The sequence below is a fragment of the Myotis yumanensis genome, unplaced genomic scaffold (genome assembly GCF_028538775.1).
Source record: "Myotis yumanensis isolate MYYU_CA2020_CCGP unplaced genomic scaffold, mMyoYum1.0.hap1 SCAF_1, whole genome shotgun sequence".
In the NCBI taxonomy this organism is placed as follows: domain Eukaryota; kingdom Metazoa; phylum Chordata; class Mammalia; order Chiroptera; family Vespertilionidae; genus Myotis; species Myotis yumanensis.
The window spans coordinates 63372325-63392080 of NW_027223752.1; the positions used below are offsets into that span (position 1 = coordinate 63372325).

A 19756-nucleotide genomic window follows, 5' to 3' on the forward strand; every position below is an offset into this window, starting at 1 on the left:
GCCTTGAAAATTCATGTTGTTATTGTGGTAGAGCAGATGCCAATATACATTCTCTACTTTCTAAGTAACAGAACCCTTGATTCTTAGCTAGGTACATGGCCACCCAGAAAAGAGATGGCATTTCCAGACTCCTTTAACATCTTTCTTCCCTCCCTTCCTCTCCTATATTCATGAAGCCAACATCAATCCTAGGCTAGATACTTATGATATTTCTTTAATGGGAAAGAGCAATAACCTTCTGCTTTGTATAAGGTCCCACTATGTTTATTTGTTTTCCTAACTACCTTATTTATCTTTTTTCTTCTTAAATCATAAAAAGTACCTACGAATATATTAAAGTTGATATGTTGATATCCTCATTTTACAAATGAAGAAACTGTGGCAAAGAGGTTGCCACGAACTTACCCAAGATTACAAAGAAAGGAAATGATACAGGCAGATAAGAAAGAAAGAAAAAAGAAATCATATATCCTGGTTCCAGAGTTTCACACTCAACTACTATATTACATTGCCTCTTCCAAAGAAACATAGCCCTCAATGTGAAATCTCCCTCACTGACGAAGAGTACGTGACCCAAAGAGTAACAAGTAAATGTTTGTTTGTTAGCTAAATGAATGATATAGAAGAGGAAGCAATGTGCAGTAGAAAAAAGTAATGGGCAAATTGATAATCAGGAAAACTGAGCTCTTGATGTTGGTCAGGTGTTAACTAGGTATATGAACTAGACTTTCATTTCTTTATAAAGTGAAGAGTTCAGACTAGGTCAGCATTTCCAAATGCTGATTTGATAATCAGAATCAAGCTGACTTCACCCATCACCCATAGACCTTTGTGTACATACAGCCAAGCTTTCAGATATTTAGATATAGAAGGTATAGGGATAGGGCTATGTCCTGTCTTATAACTGATTTCTCTCCCCATGATGTAACAGATAGCCTAAACTCATGAAATTTGGATTTTACTTTAGAAAACTTTTTTTTTTTTTTTTTTTTTTTTATAATTTTTATTTCTTAAAGTATTACAAAGAGTATTACATATGTCTCCTTTTTCCCCCCCATGACATTCCCCCGGCCCCTACCCCCCGCCCCCCCCCGCCCCGTGTCTTGTGTCCATTGGTTAATCTTATATGCATGCATATAAGTCCTTCAGTTGGTCTCTTAATCCCCCCCCCAACCCTCCCCAGGCTCCCCATTGTAGTTTAACATTCTGTTCCATGTTGCTCTGCTTCTGTATCTACACCTGTTCATCAGTCCATACTGGTCCCCTTTATTTGTCCCAACCTCACTGGAGTAGTCTCAACCTCGCCAGGGCCGTCTGAGCCTCACCAGGGCCGTTTCAACCTCACCGGGGTCGTCCCTACCTCACGGGGGCCGTTTCAACCTCACCGGGGTCGTCCCTACCACACCAGGGCCGTTTCAACCTGACTGGGGTTGTCGCTCCCACACCGGGGCTGTTTCATCCTGACCGGGGTTGTCCCTACCACACCGGGGCCGTTTCGACCTGACTGGGGTCGTCCCTACCTCACGGGGGCCGTTTCAACCTGACCGGGGTTGTCCCTACCACGCCGGGGCCGTTTCGACCTGACTGGGGTCGTCCCTACCTCACGGGGGCCGTTTCAACCTCACCGGGGTTGTCCCTACCACACCGGGGCTGTTTCAACCTGACCGGAGTTGTCCCTACCACACCGGGGCCGTTTCAACCTGACTGGGGTCGTCCCTACCTCACGGGGGCCGTTTCAACCTGACCTGGGTTGTCCCTACCACGCCGGGGCCGTTTCGACCTGACTGGGGTCGTCCCTACCTCACGGGGGCTGTTTCAACCTCACTGGGGTCGTCCCTACCTCACGGGGGCCGTTTCAACCTGACTGGGGTTGTCCCTACCACGCCGGGGCCGTTTCGACCTGACTGGGGTCGTCCCTACCTCACGGGGGCCGTTTCAACCTCACCGGGGTTGTCCCTACCACACCGGGGCTGTTTCAACCTGACCGGAGTTGTCCCTACCACACTGGGGCCGAAAAACTTTTGAAAAATAGATTTTGGAAGAAAAGGGAAGAGCCTAATTTGAGAGCTTAACCCCATTTATAATGATGTTCTATGGGGGAAAAAGTACTTGGCAAAAGAATTCATTCATTTGGGGAATTCCAGGACTATCTATTATATTTATATCAGCCACTTACCTTATTTTAAGAATAGAGACAGGCAGTGCTAGGAACCAGGTTCTTCATCCTATCTCCCCTTCCCTACCCAACCCTTCAACTGTAGTAATAGCAGGCTGATGGCCCAGGCACACTGAAAATAAGGAATATGGCAAATGGACCACATCTCCCACTCTGGAACTCCAGATTTTCACTCCTTGCCCTGGATGTCATAAGGCTTCTATATGCACTACAGTCACAGGTCGGGCAATTATAACTCAAAATTTATTTACCCCTCCTCCCCCCCCCCCCCCCCCCCCGCTCCCCGCAACACACACACACACACATTCTATCAATACAGGGTATCACTGTGCTAAAAAATATGTCACAAACTTTAAAAGAACAAATACTTCTACAAAAAGATAACATCATGCCTATTATTAGTGTTTGTGCTTTTTGGTCTCATTTTAGGATCAACCATTTAGTTGTACTTATATGCCTAGCACAGACCTAGAAAATATTAAGCACTCAACAAAACCATTAAATTATTTAAGTCATTAAATAACTTCCTCCTTACTAAAATCATGACAGAAATCTTTCCCTGACAGCTACATTTCTTAAATGTAATTTAAGTTATTCTTTCCTGCCTTAGCTGTTCCTAACATCACTGATCACATATTTTGTTGGAGGAAGTGTTCTAACACACTTAAGATATACAAGACTGCACAGAATGAAAATGAAACTCACTAGTCCATAGAACCAGTTTTTTCCTAAAACTGTTTCACAGGTATGCTCACACTACTGTCAGCCCTCTATCACAGTGACCAACATGATAATTCCACCTGCCAAGCAGGTCTTTTGAAATTCCTGGATGGCTGTCATATCTTAGGCACTGCTGTATAGGGAGCCTACGACTTTAGGAATACCTCTAGGCTAACTGTTTTTTCCTGGGTTTCCAACGACCTAGTCAGGGTAAACAAGTCACAACAGATTTAAAGAGGAAAAATAAAAGTAAATACCCTCAATTATTTACTTACACACATAAAAAAAGATGCCCCACCCTGGCCGGTGTGGCTCAATGGCAGAGTGACAGGTTCAATTCCTTGTCAAGGGCATTACCTGGTTGCAGGTTCATTCCTCAGCCCCAGTACTGGCACATGCAAGAGGCAACCCATGGATGTGTCTCTCTCACATTGATATTTCTCTCTCTCTTCCCCCTCCTTCCACTCTCTCTAAAAATCAATCCTTACCCATGGATATTTTTTCCATTAAGAAAAAAAAAAGATATCCCTATAACCTCGCCTATAAACTCATAAAAATTACCTTTTTCCTGGGAAAGCTTTTCCTCCTGCCGTTGGTGGTGAGGTTTGTAAGGTGCTGCCCCCTGACTGAGTTCTTCAGCCACATGACTATCCAGAAAAGATAAGGAAGCATCTACCTATATTAAATTGAAGCAAAAATCAGGAATTAAAAAATTTGCCCTAAAACAGTAGACTGTATGTTCACATAGGTACTTTCAGCCCATATATCCTAAAAACATTTTTTAGGTGAAAAGCAGATTCAATTCCAGAAGTACTACCTAACTCTGTAACTTTCTGAAACATCTATAATCAAATCACTCAGCTAAGTCATTTGCAATTATTACTGAGTTTCACTGCACCGAGCAATATATTTTGAGCATCCAATATATTAGGGCATCATGTTAGCTCCTATGATAGAGACAAAAGAAGACACAGTTCCTGCCCTCATGAGACTTGTAACCTACCAGAGGAGAAGACACATCATATACTAAAGCTATAATCTGTATTAGTTTCCAGCTGTTGAGGGATAAAAACAAGGTGCTGATAACACTAGTTCCTTCTGGAGGCTCCAGGGGAGAATAAGGTCCTTATCTCTTTCAGCTTCTAGAGGGCTGCCAGCATACCTTGGCTGTGGCCACATCCCTCTGATCTGTTTCTATAGCTACTCTGCCTTCTCTACACTGAACTCTTGCCTCACTTTTCTAAGGACCCTTGTGATTATCTCATGCCTACTTGGACAATCCAGGATAATGCCCCCATCACAAAATTCTTATCTTAATCACATCTACAAAGTCCCTTTTACCATGTAAGGTACATACACACAGGTTCCAGAGATTGAGATGTGAACCTCTTGGGGAGCTATTATTCGGCCTCCCACAGTGCCTTTGATTTAACTATCCAATTCCTTTCTACCTGAAAATGCTTTTTCAAAAATCTATGGAAAATTACTTAACTAATTTCAACAGGAATAGAAAAGTACTAGAGAATGATTAAATGGGGAAAAAAACAAAACAAAACAAGAGATGGAGAATGAGTAACAGAAAAAAGAGAAGAGAAAAAGTAAGAAGAGAAAGAAAAATGAGATATACACAAGAGGATAGTAGTGATAACCTCAGAAACCAAAATAGCTTCTCCTGATTTAGCCAAACGTATGCAAACAACTCAGATAATTTAGAACAGCAAGTAATTCTCAAACATTTAAGTGGCTTGTCACACTCTGAATGTGGAAAGGTTTAGTTTCACTAAGATTCTTGGAGAAAAGAGGAAGTGTGGTTATTTCCTAGTTTAATTTTATATGCAGCATATTTATTGATCATCTCAATGAATGCCTCTGAAATATCTACCAAATGTTAAAGCAAGGGTTCTGCCTTTGAGGACCTATTGAGAGAACGAAGGAACAAAGCTTCAAAATTAATACAAGTCATGAAAATCTGATTCAGAATTAGTGGGAATACCACCCATCCTCTCCTCTTTATCAACTATATGACATCTAACATACAAAAATTTGAGCAAATCTGGTTTCCTTTTAGAAGTTTTCTGATTTACACCAATCTGAGGGACAGACTGAGTGCACTGGGTTAAAAGGGGTGGTAGCTAAAAGGAGGTGGGAGAAAGAAAGGTTGGTGGTCAGATTCCAAAGTGTTAAAGCATTTAGACAGTAGATGGACAAAATAAAATGGAGAACTATCTTTTACATTCTCAAAGAAAAGAGCGGAATAATAAAAGGACATATTAGAGTTCAAAGGAGATAAAAATTCTTGAATTATTATATATTCAAAGAGATTGTCAGAGCACAAATCCTTCATCGCAGTTCTCCAGAAGAGACACTCTTCAATTCCTGACTTAGGATCACTACTGCACAGAAGCTCTCAAATTCTCTTCTACTAATGAGAGAAAAATTCCAACCTACAGAAACTATATTTTGATACATTTCTGACATATCACAAATGCAAAAATTATTGTTTAAAGATTATGCAATTTTTAAAAAGGTAGAACACAGATGTCTTACCACCATGTCTTCACAACTTTTATTAACTGGAAGCAAACTCTTCATAAGTTCTGCATTCTCATGCAAATGCTTTAGTTCAAATGCATGCTGTCTCAGACAAGTATCCAAAGATACCGTAAATTCCTGGATTAATCTCTCAACAATGTTAGAAGAGTGTGCCTGCGGTGTCAACTTGGTCACGGCAGCAATTAGCCAGGCTTTTGTTTCTGAAGAAATGGAGTCATTCATAAGTAACTTGTAGAGCTTGGTTATAACTTCTTCTGGCGTTTCCTTATCTAAGAGGTAGGAATACTCCCCTAATACCTATGAGTAAAACAAGGAGATGTTTATATAGAAATATCAAGTTATACACCAAACTATACTTGGAAATCTAAACAAAGTGCCTACTGCTGAAGTGAATCTAATCTAGATTAAACATATTCTCGTGGTAAAAAAATATATTAGATAAAGATCAAATTGTACATATTAGTTCAAAATTATACCAAGAATTGGAACTTAATACAAAAATGTTTTCTACATCTTGATCATTAACAATATACAAAACAGACACCTTTACCAGTTAGCCTTCTTCTGAACTTCCAGGTTTGGCTGTTGGTTTTTACCAGCATTTTCACATTCTATTATTACTTTCCCATAAAGTATTTAAATGAGCGGTTCTCACATGCTAGCATGCATAAGAGTCACATGAAGTGTTTCATTAAAATATAGATTTCTAGGTTCTGACCACAGATATATTAAAAGAGATTGTCAAAGAGTACAAATCCCTTCACTGCAGTGCTCCAGAAGAGACACTCTTCAATTCCTGATTAGGATCACTACTGAACCAAAGCTCTCAAATTCTCTCACACTAATATGAGAAAAATCCCAACCTACAGAAACTACAGCATGCCTGCGGTGATAATCTGCACTGCACATTTTGAACAAGCATCAGCTGATTCTGATGAAGATGACCCACAGAACTTTGAAGAACAGTGATCTATGTTACATATCATTTTTCTTACATCTAACTTATCCAGGAGATATATAATCCTACTCGTCTAAAAATCACTAATAAACTGATAACTCATGGAGTGTGAGACCTTTCCTAAATAATATTTATTAAGTATTTTCATGTCTTTGGTGTAATCTTGGCACTAGCAAGAAAAAAAAAGGGAGGTGAGGTAACAGTCAAGGGAAGATGTATTGCTTAGTAACAAGAGGAGGAAAAAGAAATACGACTCATTGTCCTAGCCGGTTTGGCTCAGTGGATAGAGCGTCAGCCTGTGGACTGAAAGGTCCTGGGTACCATTCCAGTCAAGGGCACATGCCTGGGTTGCAGGCTCGATCCCCAGTAGGGGGAGTGTAGGAGGCAGCCAATCAATGGTTCTCTCTCATCATTGATGTTTCTACCTCTCTCTCCCTCTCTCTTACTCTCTGAAATCAAAAATATTTTTTAAAAAGAAATGCGACTCATTAAGTTTAATCCTTAAATAATAAGATAATTTTTGAGTGCTTTAATAAACGTAGTTACCTCTCTAGAAGAGCAGGTAACCTAAATCCCAGTTCAAAAATTGGTGAATTTATATTTCTAGGAAGATGAAATAGAAGCATTTTTCCCCTATTCTTCCCATGAAATACACCTAAAAATCCTTGATGTTGTAAATAAAACACATGTAAAATGACTCTGAAAGGTGAAGAAAAGGCAAATCGCTAAGGACCTTGGGACCTAAGGAACAATACAGTGAGTTATCTGTTGCCTCATTCACCCCAGACTGGATAGTGGAGAACTAACAACCTGGAAACACCAATGGGCTCAAACAAAAAAGTCCCAGGAAAAGCCTGCCCTCTAGCCAAATAGCCAGGAAGATAAAAAGCTTGGACTCCAACTAAGCACCATACAGAAAAAAACTGCAGCCCTACCCGTACCAGCAGAGGCAGAGAGAAGGGCCAGACTTCAACCCCTGCCAGGCTGTAAGAGGCACAACTCCCCCACAAGGATGGTGACCGAGAAGGCCGAGTGGGGGGTCAGGACTTGCATCCCACCAAGCTGCAGAGGCCCACTCTATGGCAGTGTCCCTGAAGGCCCCACAGGAAGCCTACATCACCTCCACCCAGGTATAAAGAGGTGCCCTTCCGCTCTCGGCTGGGGTGCAGTCAGGGGAAGCCTGTGGAGAGACAGCACTTTCCCCAGTGCTCAGCAATAACAAGGCCACCCCTTCACAGCGTCAGCAGAGGCCACTTGTTTAATCTTAACACCCTTGTCGCAACACCATCTCCAAAAGAATTTAGTCATCATTTATGGAACACACCACCCAACAGCAGCAGAATGCCCATTCTTTTCAGGCACCCTGAGAACATAGCACCACCCAGACAATATCACAGGCCGTAAAACAAACCTCAACAAATTTAAAAGGAACTGAAATCACACAGTATTTTCTCTGACAATAGAATTAAACTAGAAATCAGTAACATAAAAGATAACAGGAAACTTTCCAAACACTTAAAAATAAACAACTCTCTTCTACACAATCTTTCCAGAAAATAGAAAAGAACACCCTCAACTCATTTTATGAAGCCAGGATTACCTTGATACCAAAACCAAACAGAGAAGAAATATGAAAACTACAGACCAATATCCCTCATGAACAGAAATGAAAAAATTCTTAATGTTTCAAGAAATCTACAAAAACAATTCAAGATTGCCAGGCAACAAACATATAGAAACCGAAATTAAAAATACATTTACTACTTCTCTAAAGAAAATGAATTACTTAAGTATAAATCTAACAAAACATGTACAGGATTTATATACTGTAGAAATAAAAACACTCTAAATATATGGAATGTAAGTAAGTAAGTAAATAAATAAATAAATAAATAAATAAAATGACATGTCATGTTCATGGAGTAAAAAACAAATGGCCACCAAATATAATAACCAATTTAGCATAAGGATTATCAATGCTAAAAGCACTGGTGAAAGAGAGCTGAGGAAAAGATGTTCACAGAGCCTCACAGAATCACCTCACAGATTAGTTATAAATTACTAAAGAGAAAGCACTCCTTGGCAATGGAGAGATCTAAAGGTCAGTGTCTTCACCAAACAAACTTACAATCACCGATAATTGAAGGAATTGAAATTATATGCATCCTGATATGATGCAGTAGAAAGTACATGTGATTGCCAATGTAGAAGTCTTGCTAAAAATGTTTAACAGAACCAGAAATAATCAGAGAAATTCAGAAATGTTGGACATTCTACAACTCAATAGTATTCATCCAAAAAAATCAATGTCAGGAAAACAAAAAGAAACTGAGGCTCATTATAAAATTCTTAAAAGGCTAAAAGGATATAAATAAATAGAATTTGCAAACCCTTACTGGATCTAGGATTGGGAAGAGCAGAAAAACAGCCTTAAGGAGACTTTTTTTTTTTGACAACTGAATAAATCTGAATATAAACTGTATCTTAGGTGATATTAATAAATTAATATTTCTTAAGTATAATAATGGTTTTATCATTATCTAGAATAATGTCATTCTTATGAGATTCATGTTCAATTTTTTATGGGTCAAGGGTCATGATGTCTGCAACTCAATTTTAAATGGTCCAGTAAAACAAACTGTATAGAGATGGACCTAGATATAGATATAGGTGTTGATAGAATAAAGCAAAGATGATTAAAAATAATAACTGGGATGCCCGGCCAGTGTGGCTCAGTGGATGAGCATCAACCCATGAACCAGGAGGTCATAATTCAATTCCCTGTCAGGGCAAATGCCTGGGTTTCAGGTTCAATCCCCAGTAGGAATTGTGCAGGAGGCAGCTGATCAATGATTCTCTCTCATTGCTGATGTTTCTATCCCCCTCTCTCTTCTTCTCTCTGAAATCAGTAATTTTAAAAAATAAAATAATAATAATAACTGGGAATCTAGAAGAAAAGTATAGTGGTACTTGTTATTACTAGTCTTTCAACTTTCTCACAGATAAGAAAATTAAAATTCTTAAATAAAAGTCTAGATAAAATTTAAGTTAACATGCTAAGTTTTGGCAAAACTATAAAATATTAAAATGTGCATATCCTATGACCCAAAAGTTGCACTTCTCCAAATCTCCCCTATAAACACTTACCCATATGCATAGAAGGAATACACAAAGATGACGGGATATATGTGATTGTATATGATTAAATTACATAAAATTGTGACTTTCATCTTACAAAGAGATGATTTCCTTTGCTGGCTTTCATGAAGCAAACAGTCATGTTGGGAAGCTCACATGGCAGGAAACTAAAGGTCATTCTAGGAGCCTACAATTAACAGTATAAACCTCAAACCCTCAGTTTTACAGCCGAAGAAACTGATTTCTGAGCTTGGAAGTGGACTCTTTACCAGTCAAATGTCAGATGAGACAGCAGCCCCAGCCAATACCTTGACTGTAACCCTAAGAGTCCCTAAGCAGAGAATCCAGCTAAGCCATGCCTATACTCCTGACCCACAGAAACTATGAGATAACAGATTTATGTTGTTTTAAGCATTAAGTCTGTGGTAACATTATTTTACAGCCATTGTTAACTAATATGTCATCATTACATAAGTATTCACACATTCAAATATAGATTCACAAAGGAAACACAACAAATGTGTTGTAGACAGAGAAATCTAAACAAATACCCATATTTAAAAGACTAGAAATGTGAGATAGCGGGGAGAATGAGCAGATAAGTAAATAGTTAAGTGACAGAAGGTAGCTGGCCACTGGGGAGAGAGGGGGGAATTGACAGCTGAAGGTGTTAGCTGAGTAAAACTGAATGATTTCTGAAGGAAATATATTGTTAGCATTTGCTTTTGTAAAAATATAATTTTATAAACATTTATGATTGAATGTACTTTGCTCACCCAACTCATAACTTGAAGAAATCTCTGTGGATAGAACACATTTTCCACATCTAGTAAAGTGAGGTAAGACTGAACTGCATAAAGTCTTAATTGTTGATCTTCTGTTTCATCATCAAAACCTACAAAGAAATTGATACATCATTTTAATTTTCATTAAACTCTCTAAGGACTCTGTAGTTAAAACCTTTAAAAGTCTTTACAGAATGCAACTGTTTATTAACCTTCCGCTAGCAGTCTCAGGAAGTTATTGGAAATATCAGGATTCATCACATCTCCTCCTACTGAAAACACAGCATTCATTGTCTGAATAAACCATGCATTATCAGGAGCATATGTGTCCACAGTGTTAAGAACAAGTACTCTTCAAATGCCAGTTATTAAAACTATATTTCTGCATCAATCTTTTAAAAATAACCAATTCATCCTAGTTTGGCATTTTTACCTTTAATCTCTGCCAATAAATTGTTCTATATTCCAGTTTTATGTAAAATAGGTGCTCAATAAATCTTATTTAATAAACTTTAAAAACCAGTTCATGTTGCTTTATCTAGCACTCTGCCTTGTATATAACAGGCATCCAATAAATAAATGTAAAGTAATTGAAAGAAATGTTACAGCGAATTACGGACAATACATAATGGAAAATAATATACACTCCAAAGAGACTGAATGTCGTGATGTATCTACTTGAACAAGTTGTTTAACCTCCTATCTAATCTGCTTCTCTTCAGTTCTAATATTTTATCATTTTGCTGGCCAAACCTAGAGCACTGGCTAGGATTTAAGCAATTTCCAAGATAATTTAATTAACATTATTCATTCATTCTTCCTTAGCTTTAACAACAGACATCTTAAAGAGAATGCAATCCTAAGAGGCCCTAACCAGAGAATCCAGCTAAGCCATGCCTATACTCCTGACCCACAGAAACTATGAGATAATAAATTTATGTTGCCTTTTTTTTTTTAAATATATTTTATTGATTTTTTACAGAGAGGAAGGGAGAGAGATAGAGAGTTAGAAACATCAATGAAAGAGAAACATTCATCAGCTGCTTCCTGCACACCCCCTACTGGAGATGTGCCCACAACCAAGGTACATGCCCTTGACTGGAATCGAACCTGGGACCCTTCAGTCCGCAGGCCGACACTCTATCCACTGAGCCAACCAGTCAGGGCAATTTATGTTGTCTTAAGCATTAAGTCTTGACCAGTAGAAGTTCCTCTGACTTTTAAAAAACTAATGTGAAGAAAAGTAACATGTGAATGGAGTTCCCAACTACATTATTATGACAATTTCTAATATAAACAATACAGGGGTGAGCAAAAGTAGATTTACAGTTGTAAGTATGCAAAACAGAATATTATTATTCATTAATTATTGTATTATTTTCCATACAATGTAAACCTACTTTTGCCAACCCCTGCAGTTGGATAAATGTTAGCATCCTGATCCCTCCACCCAACCCACACACCCCTAAAAACAACAACAACAAGAACTTTTACTCAGAAAAGAAGCTGAGCAGGAAGTAAAGTCAAAGAAAAGGAGGGACTGATAGAGAAATCAGGCAGAGGTTCCTGTATCTTCTTGCTCATAATACTGACCAACTGAATGAAAAGAGCCAGAAAAAAAAGCCATCCCCTAAGAAGTCTACACAAATCCCTATTTTTGACCAGAGAGGCTTAAGTATCAGGAATGGAAATTATTGCTGGGTCTCTGAACTCAACTTGCAAGTGAACATGTCCATAGCAATCATTTTAAACCACTGTGTAACTAAAGGCATTGTATGATTATGGTTCAAACAAAGGATATTTTTCAGCCAGCTCAGCTATTTTGCCAACCAAATTGACGATAATATACTCTTCTTTGCTCTGATGTAAATATTCAAGCATTTTCTGGACAATCACTGTTATATTCTGTGCATTCGTAATTCTGTAAAGAAGTTCCAGTGTCTATTTAAGGAAGAGAAATAAAAACAATATTATAAAACTATGCATGATAACACCAATAAATACAGTAACATATGTTTATAACATGGTTGATTCTTCCACTTTTATGTAGATCTCCTGAGCAGGCCATTTAATAGGTGTGCAAAAAATGCACAGAACTTAATAATGGTAACTATTAGAAATAAATAGAACTTAAGAAAAATAAAATTACTGTTAATAAAATGAATTATGGCCCTAGCTGGTTTAGTTCAGTGGCTAGAGCATTGGCCCACGGACTGAAGGGTCTCAGGTTCAATTCCAGTCAAGGGCACGTACCTCAGTTGAAGGCTTGATCCCTGGTCTGGGACCGGATGTGTGTGGGAGGCAACCAATTGATGTGTCTCTCTCACATAGATGTTTCTCTCTCTTTCTCTTTCTCTCTCCTCCTCCCTCCCTTCCACTCTCTTTCTAAGGATCAATGAAAAAAATATCCTCGGGTAAGGATAAATACATCAATAATAAGAACAGTTTTGTTTCAAACACAGTACCTTTTAAAACTAATATTTTTTTAAAATTACAATTGCTTAATGCAATACAATGTTCTCTCAATAACTATTTTTAACTCATTGCTTTTAAGTAACTTACATGTTTAGTGGCTCTTTTTATCTTTGGTACTTTTAAAATCAGAAATTCTCTAACATGAGAATTAACAGAAATATTTATATAGACACCCAAGCAATTTTATAAAAGGAAAAAGTTGAAGAAAATTAAGCAAATAATACACCTTTCCTTCCAAGAAGTTAACATCATTTTAGGAATGTTTCACACATTCCTACATATGTAATAGGGAATGCATTATCCCATTTTACAAATCTTATAGAGAACAATGAAAGATTATTAATCATCATATAATATATCTTAAAATTGTACTAATAGGTCTCCTATTGATATAATATCTTGGACCAAAAAGATGTTAATGAATCTATACAGGTAATTGGACCTAATTTCTCCAACTCATAATTTAAAACCATTCCTGTGGATACTAACACAAGAAGTTTTTAGAAAAGTTCCTTAAATTTAGCAGAAAGAATAAAATGCTCTCAAAAGTTAAAATACACACACACACTGCCCACCACTTTAATTTCTCTCCATAATGGTAACAAAAAGTTTTAAAATTGTAATACTTTCACATACATAATTCAAAATATCAGTTTACCTCTCTTTTAATAATGGGATCAGGATGGTCTAAGCATTCAATTATTGTCATCTGGTGTTGAAGAGCCAGAGTGGGATCCTGTTGGATAACATAAGTAAGAGCCTTCAGTCCTAAAAGCAAAAATCGCGTTATATGAAGTGACTTGCAACAAATACCCAGCAAATTTCAAAAGCTCTCTTTGTAATTTTTGTGAAAAGAACCAATCATCTTACCTAAATATTTGAGATTTATTTTAGGTGACAGGACAAATTTTCCAATGCACTTGGCAGCCTTCTCAAGTAATTCTGATTTGGGATAAATAGAATAGACTGTATGCACACATTCAAACAGAATGGCTAGAGAAAGAAAACATAAAAATGTCAGGGACCATGTTAAGGCATAATGAAAGAAAATATTTGTGAGGAACTCATAACAAAGTAAACTAATTAGAAGGCCAGTTGTAGTCAAAAATCTTTTTGGAAAATTTTCAAAGATATAAACGTTACTGTTTTCAGACTTATACAGTTTTTAGGATTATGTTAACAGAGTACAATTTAAAGAGAATTATGTATAGTAACAGATAAAAATAATGCATTCATTCATGCAACAACTATTTACTGAACACCCCTATGCGCCAGACATTGTTCTAGTAGTACGGATACAGCAGTGAACAGAACAGAAAAAACCCTTCCCTCAGGGAGCTCACAGTCCAATGACACATAGGTTTTCATTGTTCCCATATAAATAGATATTTCTATTTGAATGCTTTAAAATAATTTATTAAAATAATTTACTTATTTAAAATAATTTCTTTTCAGGCAGTTTCTACCACTGCTATACAAAAACTCTATATGTGATTTATTTCAATATAATCATTTTGGGATACTTTAGCATTTATTTCAAAGTAGAGTCACCGCTCAAAAATCTTCAAATCACTTCTTTAAAAATTAACCACAAAGAATATAAAACAATCTATTGAACACTTTGATAGTGTTCAATATGATTTCCTTATATAGTCAAAGATCTGGTAACTATGACAGGTGATCAAAGTGACACTAACATTTTTTTCAAACTCTTTTAAAGAGCATTTGCCACGGTAAAGAAGAATCAAGTAGGCACCACTAAGTCCTGCATGGCCTATTGCAATCATAGCATGAGAAGTGAGACAGATTCTGCAGCCTTAAAAACAGTTCTAATGCAAGTTGAAGCATATCAAGTGTCCCTGACAGAATCACTCCTTCTCTATTTGCAAAAGTTTAAAACATAACAATCGGACACTTCTTTGCATGCATGATAGATTCTGAATATTCAACTAGCTATTTTTTATACTTGCCTATCAATTGAGGCACACATAAATATTGTGTAAAAAAATTTATATAAACCCTTACTATAGAAGAAGAAATCAGAAATATAAAGTGCTAATTAAGAAAAAAACTGACTTAAAAAAAAAAAAAAAAGAAGGGAACTGACTTGCCCTGACCAGGTGGCTCGGCTGGTTGGAGTGTCGTCCCAAACACCAAAAAGATCGCGGGTTCAATTCTGCGTAAGGGCACATACCTAGGTTGTGGGTTCAGTCCCAGATGGGGCTGCATAGGAGAAGCAACCAATCAATGTTTCTCTCTCACACTGATGCCTGTCTCTATCTCTGTCTCTCCCCCTCTCTCTAAAATCAATAAATATATTCTCAGGTAAGGATAAAAAAAAAACAGGAGGAAAAAAAGGTCAAACTTTTTTTTCTTTAATTAAAGAAAAACCTACAAAGTAAGTTAACTTAAAAAGATACTTTGTATATTTGGATGTCTCACTATAAAATGTCTACTCTGTGCTATGAAAAAGTGGACTTTACAACTTTATGAACTACAGAGCCTTAACCAGCTACCCTCAGCCTATTTTTGTAAGCCTGTGAACTAAGAATGCTTTTTACATTTTTTAATTGAGATATAATCTATAATAATAAAAGCATAATATGCTAATTAGCCCAGACATCCTTCTAGATGACCTTCCGGATGAAGCCTGGGCTTCAAGGGAAGCCCGGGTCCCGGGTGCCAGAGGGAAGCTGGTGCCAGCAGCCGGGGGAAGGAAGGCCTACTCTTGCATGAATTTCATGCATGGGGCCTCTAGTTGACATATAACATTATATTACTTTCAAGTATATAATTACACTTTATTTTTAATATTTTTATTTAATTCAGAGAGGAAGGGAGAGGGGAAGAGAGAGAAAAACATCAATGATGAGAGAGAAACAACGCTGATCGGTTGCCTCCCGCACACCCCACACTGGGGATCGAGCCTGCAACCCAGGCATGTGCCCTGACAGGGAATCAAACTGTGACCTCCTGGTTCATAGGTCGACATTCAACCATTGAGCCATTCCAGCCTGGCTCTAATTACACTTTTAAAGGTTGTAAAAAAAAAACAAAAGAAAACACACACAAAAGAAAATATGTGACAGAAACGTATGTGACTTACGAAGCCTAAAATATTTACCAAACCCTGAACTAATAATGTGCCAGCCCTGAGCAAGATTAAAAATGATGATGCTCTGCCCTGACTGGTTTGGCTCAGTGGATAGAGCATCGGCCTGTGGACTGAAAGGTCCCAGGTTCGATTCCGGTCAAGGGCATGTACTTTGGTTGCAGGCATATCCCCAGTAGGAGGTGTGCAGGAAGCAGCTGACCGATGTTTCTCTCTCATCGATGTTTCTAACTCTCTATCTCTCTCCCTTCTTCTCTGTAAAAAATCAATAAAATACATTTTTTTTTAAAAATGATGGTGCTCCATTTTCTGTCATAATTGGCATTTCTTCCTTATTGGATTCCTGCCATTCAGAACTCTATTTTACTACAAAAACTTCTTGTTACTCATCTGAAATCTAAACTTTTATATATAGATGCTCATAAGATTTCTAGAAAGTTGGTATAGGTAAAATTAATAATTCAAAAACTGCATTTACTAGTCAACTTAGGTGTAAATGAGATGAAAATGAATTTAATAGGTGTTTAAATTATTTTCCCACCTAGAACTAAGTCCTTTTATTCTCCAACTTTACAAAATCTGAATATCCTATATAATAGTAGAGGAATATGCTAATTAGCCCAGATGCCTTAGCAGTCACGACCAGTCAGGCACTTAATAGTCACAACCGGTCAGGCATGGCCCGGGAGTGGCCCCTGGCAGAAGTGGTCACCGGTGGGGACGCGCATGGGCCTGCAGCACCACCCAGCCCAGAGGCTGCCCGGCCAGGGGTTGCAAGCAAGCACACTGCGTCACCTGGCCTGGGAGCGGCCCCCAGTGGAAGCGGCCACCAGCAGGGGCGCGCACAAGCCCGCGGCATTGCCGGGCCGGGGGCCCACCGGTCCCGGATTGTGAGAGGAATGTCCGACTGCCGGTTTAGGCCCGATCCCACAGGGCAGTTGGACATGCCCAGAAGCGTCCAAGATTGGAAAGGGTGCACACTGGGCTGAGGGACACACCACCACCCCCGGTGCACGAATTTCGTGCACTGGGCCACCAGTAAGTTCATAAAAATGGTCTTCTTTCCACAATGGTTAAGATAAACGTGCTTCTGAAGATTTCTAAACATAAAAAAACATAGCTTGGAGCTTTATTTACTCTTCCAGAGCAACCCAGGTCCTAACCAAAATATCATCAAGTGAAAATTACCAAATTAAAAATTAATAGCTTTCTAACATCCATGACATTGTGAATTTATCATAGATATGTTGGGTTGGAATATGCACAACATTTGAAGAAGTTCTACTGGTACCTTATCCTTCAGATGACGTTACTTTCTTTTTACTTAAGTTATGTCTCTGTCTACTGACACCACTCTGGCAGGGAGATGGGGTACCACCCAATGGAGCCCAGGTTTTCCCCGCTGCCTCTATGACACTTCCAGAGGAGGGAATCCTGATTCATTCTGGGTGGGAGGTGCGAGTAGCTGCTAACACAACCCTGCCTGGGAGAGGAAGGGGTACTTCATTACTGCTCCCTATGCTGCCTCCACTGACACTGAGGGGGTGGCCTTCACTAGCTTCCTCTAACACCAGCCCAGCAAAGGGAGGGAGGGGTACCTTGCTCCTCCCTACTCCTGGATAAAGAAAATCCAGGCTTCCCACATTATCTCCACTGATAATGAAGCGGGGTGCCTCCATTAACATCTGGCAGGAATGAAATTCCTACTCCCCTTCTGGGCTTTCCTGCCACCAGCCCAATGGGAGGATTGGGGCAACTCCTTACACCTGGTGAGGGTGGAAATCTCAGCTCTCCTCTAAGCCTTTGCTGCAGTTGGTGGACCCACAGTTTTCCTGTGTGGTGCTTGGTTAGGATAGAGGGGCTATTCTCTAAATGTTTCTATCTCGCTAGCTTGTCCTTTTCTTCTTGGGGTGTTCTGTCTGCACCTGTTGGCATTTCCAGGTTGCTGTCTGGGGTGTGCGAGGCAAAAAGAAAACCCAATACTCACCATGGTGTCATTCCTTGTGTACTAAGGTCCCTAACCTGTCTACCTTCATTTCTCCACCTTTCAGAGTCTTATGTTTATTTTACATATGATGTCCAGGGTTTGTAGGTATACTTATGGCGAAAAACAGGGAAAGGTACTTATATCTACTCCTGATGGTTCTGTATCTTGTACTCCATTTTATATAATTCTCCCAATTTACCAGTCTACTAAAAATGTCATTCTCATCTTATCAGTACCCTGCCCAAAAATCTTCCATACCTCCAGATTTACTAGTCCAAACTCATTTGGCTACCATGAAGAGACCTCCACAACATGGCCTTTCCCCTGCTCCCACTATGAGCTGTCCATTCAGGCTAGTAAGTCAGTGTTCTCTGAAAGTGTATTAAATATCTCCAGTTCTGCACCATTTCTCATGTTCCTTCTTCCTAGAATTCCCCTCAACATCCCTCTGGCTACCTAAATCCTACCTACCTTTTAGGGTCCTAGCTATAATAATAAAAGCGTAATATGCCAATTAGACCGGACGTCCTTCCTTCCAAAGCTGCAGCAGGCAGGAGCTGCAGCAGAGGTGGCAAAAGGCCCCCAGCCGCGGCCATGACAGGCGGGGGCTGGGGCCAAGGCCCTTGCATGAATTACATTCAAAAGGCCTCTAGTTACATTAATAAAGCCCCATGATCTCCATCACCTCTGAACTCTTGCAATACTGACTCCCAGTACCATCCCTCTACATTCTGTCTTATATTGGTATTATGCTTTCATAAGTAAGTTATATCTTCCATTACTTATAATAATGGAACTTTCACAAAAATATGGTTTAGAAAATATCAAGACTGAAACTCAAACAGACAACCAATAAAAGTAAAATAACTTCCTCTTCCTTACATTCAGTTAAAACATATTACTCATTGATCAATCCAGTGCCAGATACTGGGATATGCTGAAGAGTAAGACAGACACAGTCCCTTCCCTATGAAGTTTATAATTTAAAATTCACATTCTTAAGCAATCAAATATTTATATTAGAATTACTAGAGAGTACTATTGATAAAACCCATGTTAGCTATAAACTATATTAATATAAATATGGAATAAAAAGCATAATGATAGAAATAAACAAAACAACCGAAACCGTAAGGTTTCTGTAGAAGGTGATATGCTGGACTGACAGCCTACAAAGAAGCAAACTGTTGGTGTTGGCTGGTTCCAGCAATCTTAATAAGAGAAGGGTGTCCCGCCCTAGCCGGTTTGGCTCAGTGGATAGAGCTTCGGTCTGAGGACACAAGGGTCCCAGATTCGATTCCGGTCGAGGGCACGTGCCTTGGTTCCGGGCACATGCCCAGTGGGGAGTGTGCAGGAGGCAGCTGATTGATGTTTCTCTCTCATCGATGTTTCTAGCTCTCTATCCCTCTCCCTTCTTCTCTGTAAAAAAATCAATAAAATATTTTTTTTTAAAAGTTAAAAAAAAAATTATTTTTCTTGAAGAAAGCCCATTTTTTTAATAATTGCATTTTAGCTTTAATGTTTTTATTTTTTCGAATAGGTAATATATGCACATGGAAAACATTAAAAAATATCTCATCAGGTATACAGTATTCTCCAAATCAAAAGGAACAGGTAATAGCGGTTATCTCCAGAAAGGGGAACTGGGTGGTGGGTGATAAGGACTGAAGGGACACTTACTGTTCACTGAATACCCTTTTGTACTTTTTGGATTTTGAACCATGTGCATATATTACCTATTCGAAAAAATAAAAACATTAAAGCTAAAATGCAATTATTAAAAAAATGGGCTTTCTTCAAGAAAAATAAATTTTTTTTTAACTTTTTTTAAATTTTTTTATATATTTTTTTT

At 38.5% G+C, this 19756-nt stretch overlaps 1 protein-coding gene across 1 annotated transcript in view; it reads right to left on the bottom strand.

Annotated features, from left to right (window-relative positions):
- AP4E1 (adaptor related protein complex 4 subunit epsilon 1) overlaps nucleotides 1-19756 on the bottom strand; it is a 70069-nt gene that overhangs the window by 18686 nt on the left and 31627 nt on the right. The window contains exons 9-15 of the mRNA XM_070422944.1: nucleotides 13676-13798; nucleotides 13464-13573; nucleotides 12132-12271; nucleotides 10543-10655; nucleotides 10322-10440; nucleotides 5444-5746; nucleotides 3458-3572 (exon numbers count right to left, since the gene is read on the bottom strand). Coding sequence (XP_070279045.1) covers nucleotides 3458-3572; nucleotides 5444-5746; nucleotides 10322-10440; nucleotides 10543-10655; nucleotides 12132-12271; nucleotides 13464-13573; nucleotides 13676-13798 — 1023 coding nt within the window. The remainder of the gene's footprint in view (nucleotides 1-3457; nucleotides 3573-5443; nucleotides 5747-10321; nucleotides 10441-10542; nucleotides 10656-12131; nucleotides 12272-13463; nucleotides 13574-13675; nucleotides 13799-19756) is intronic.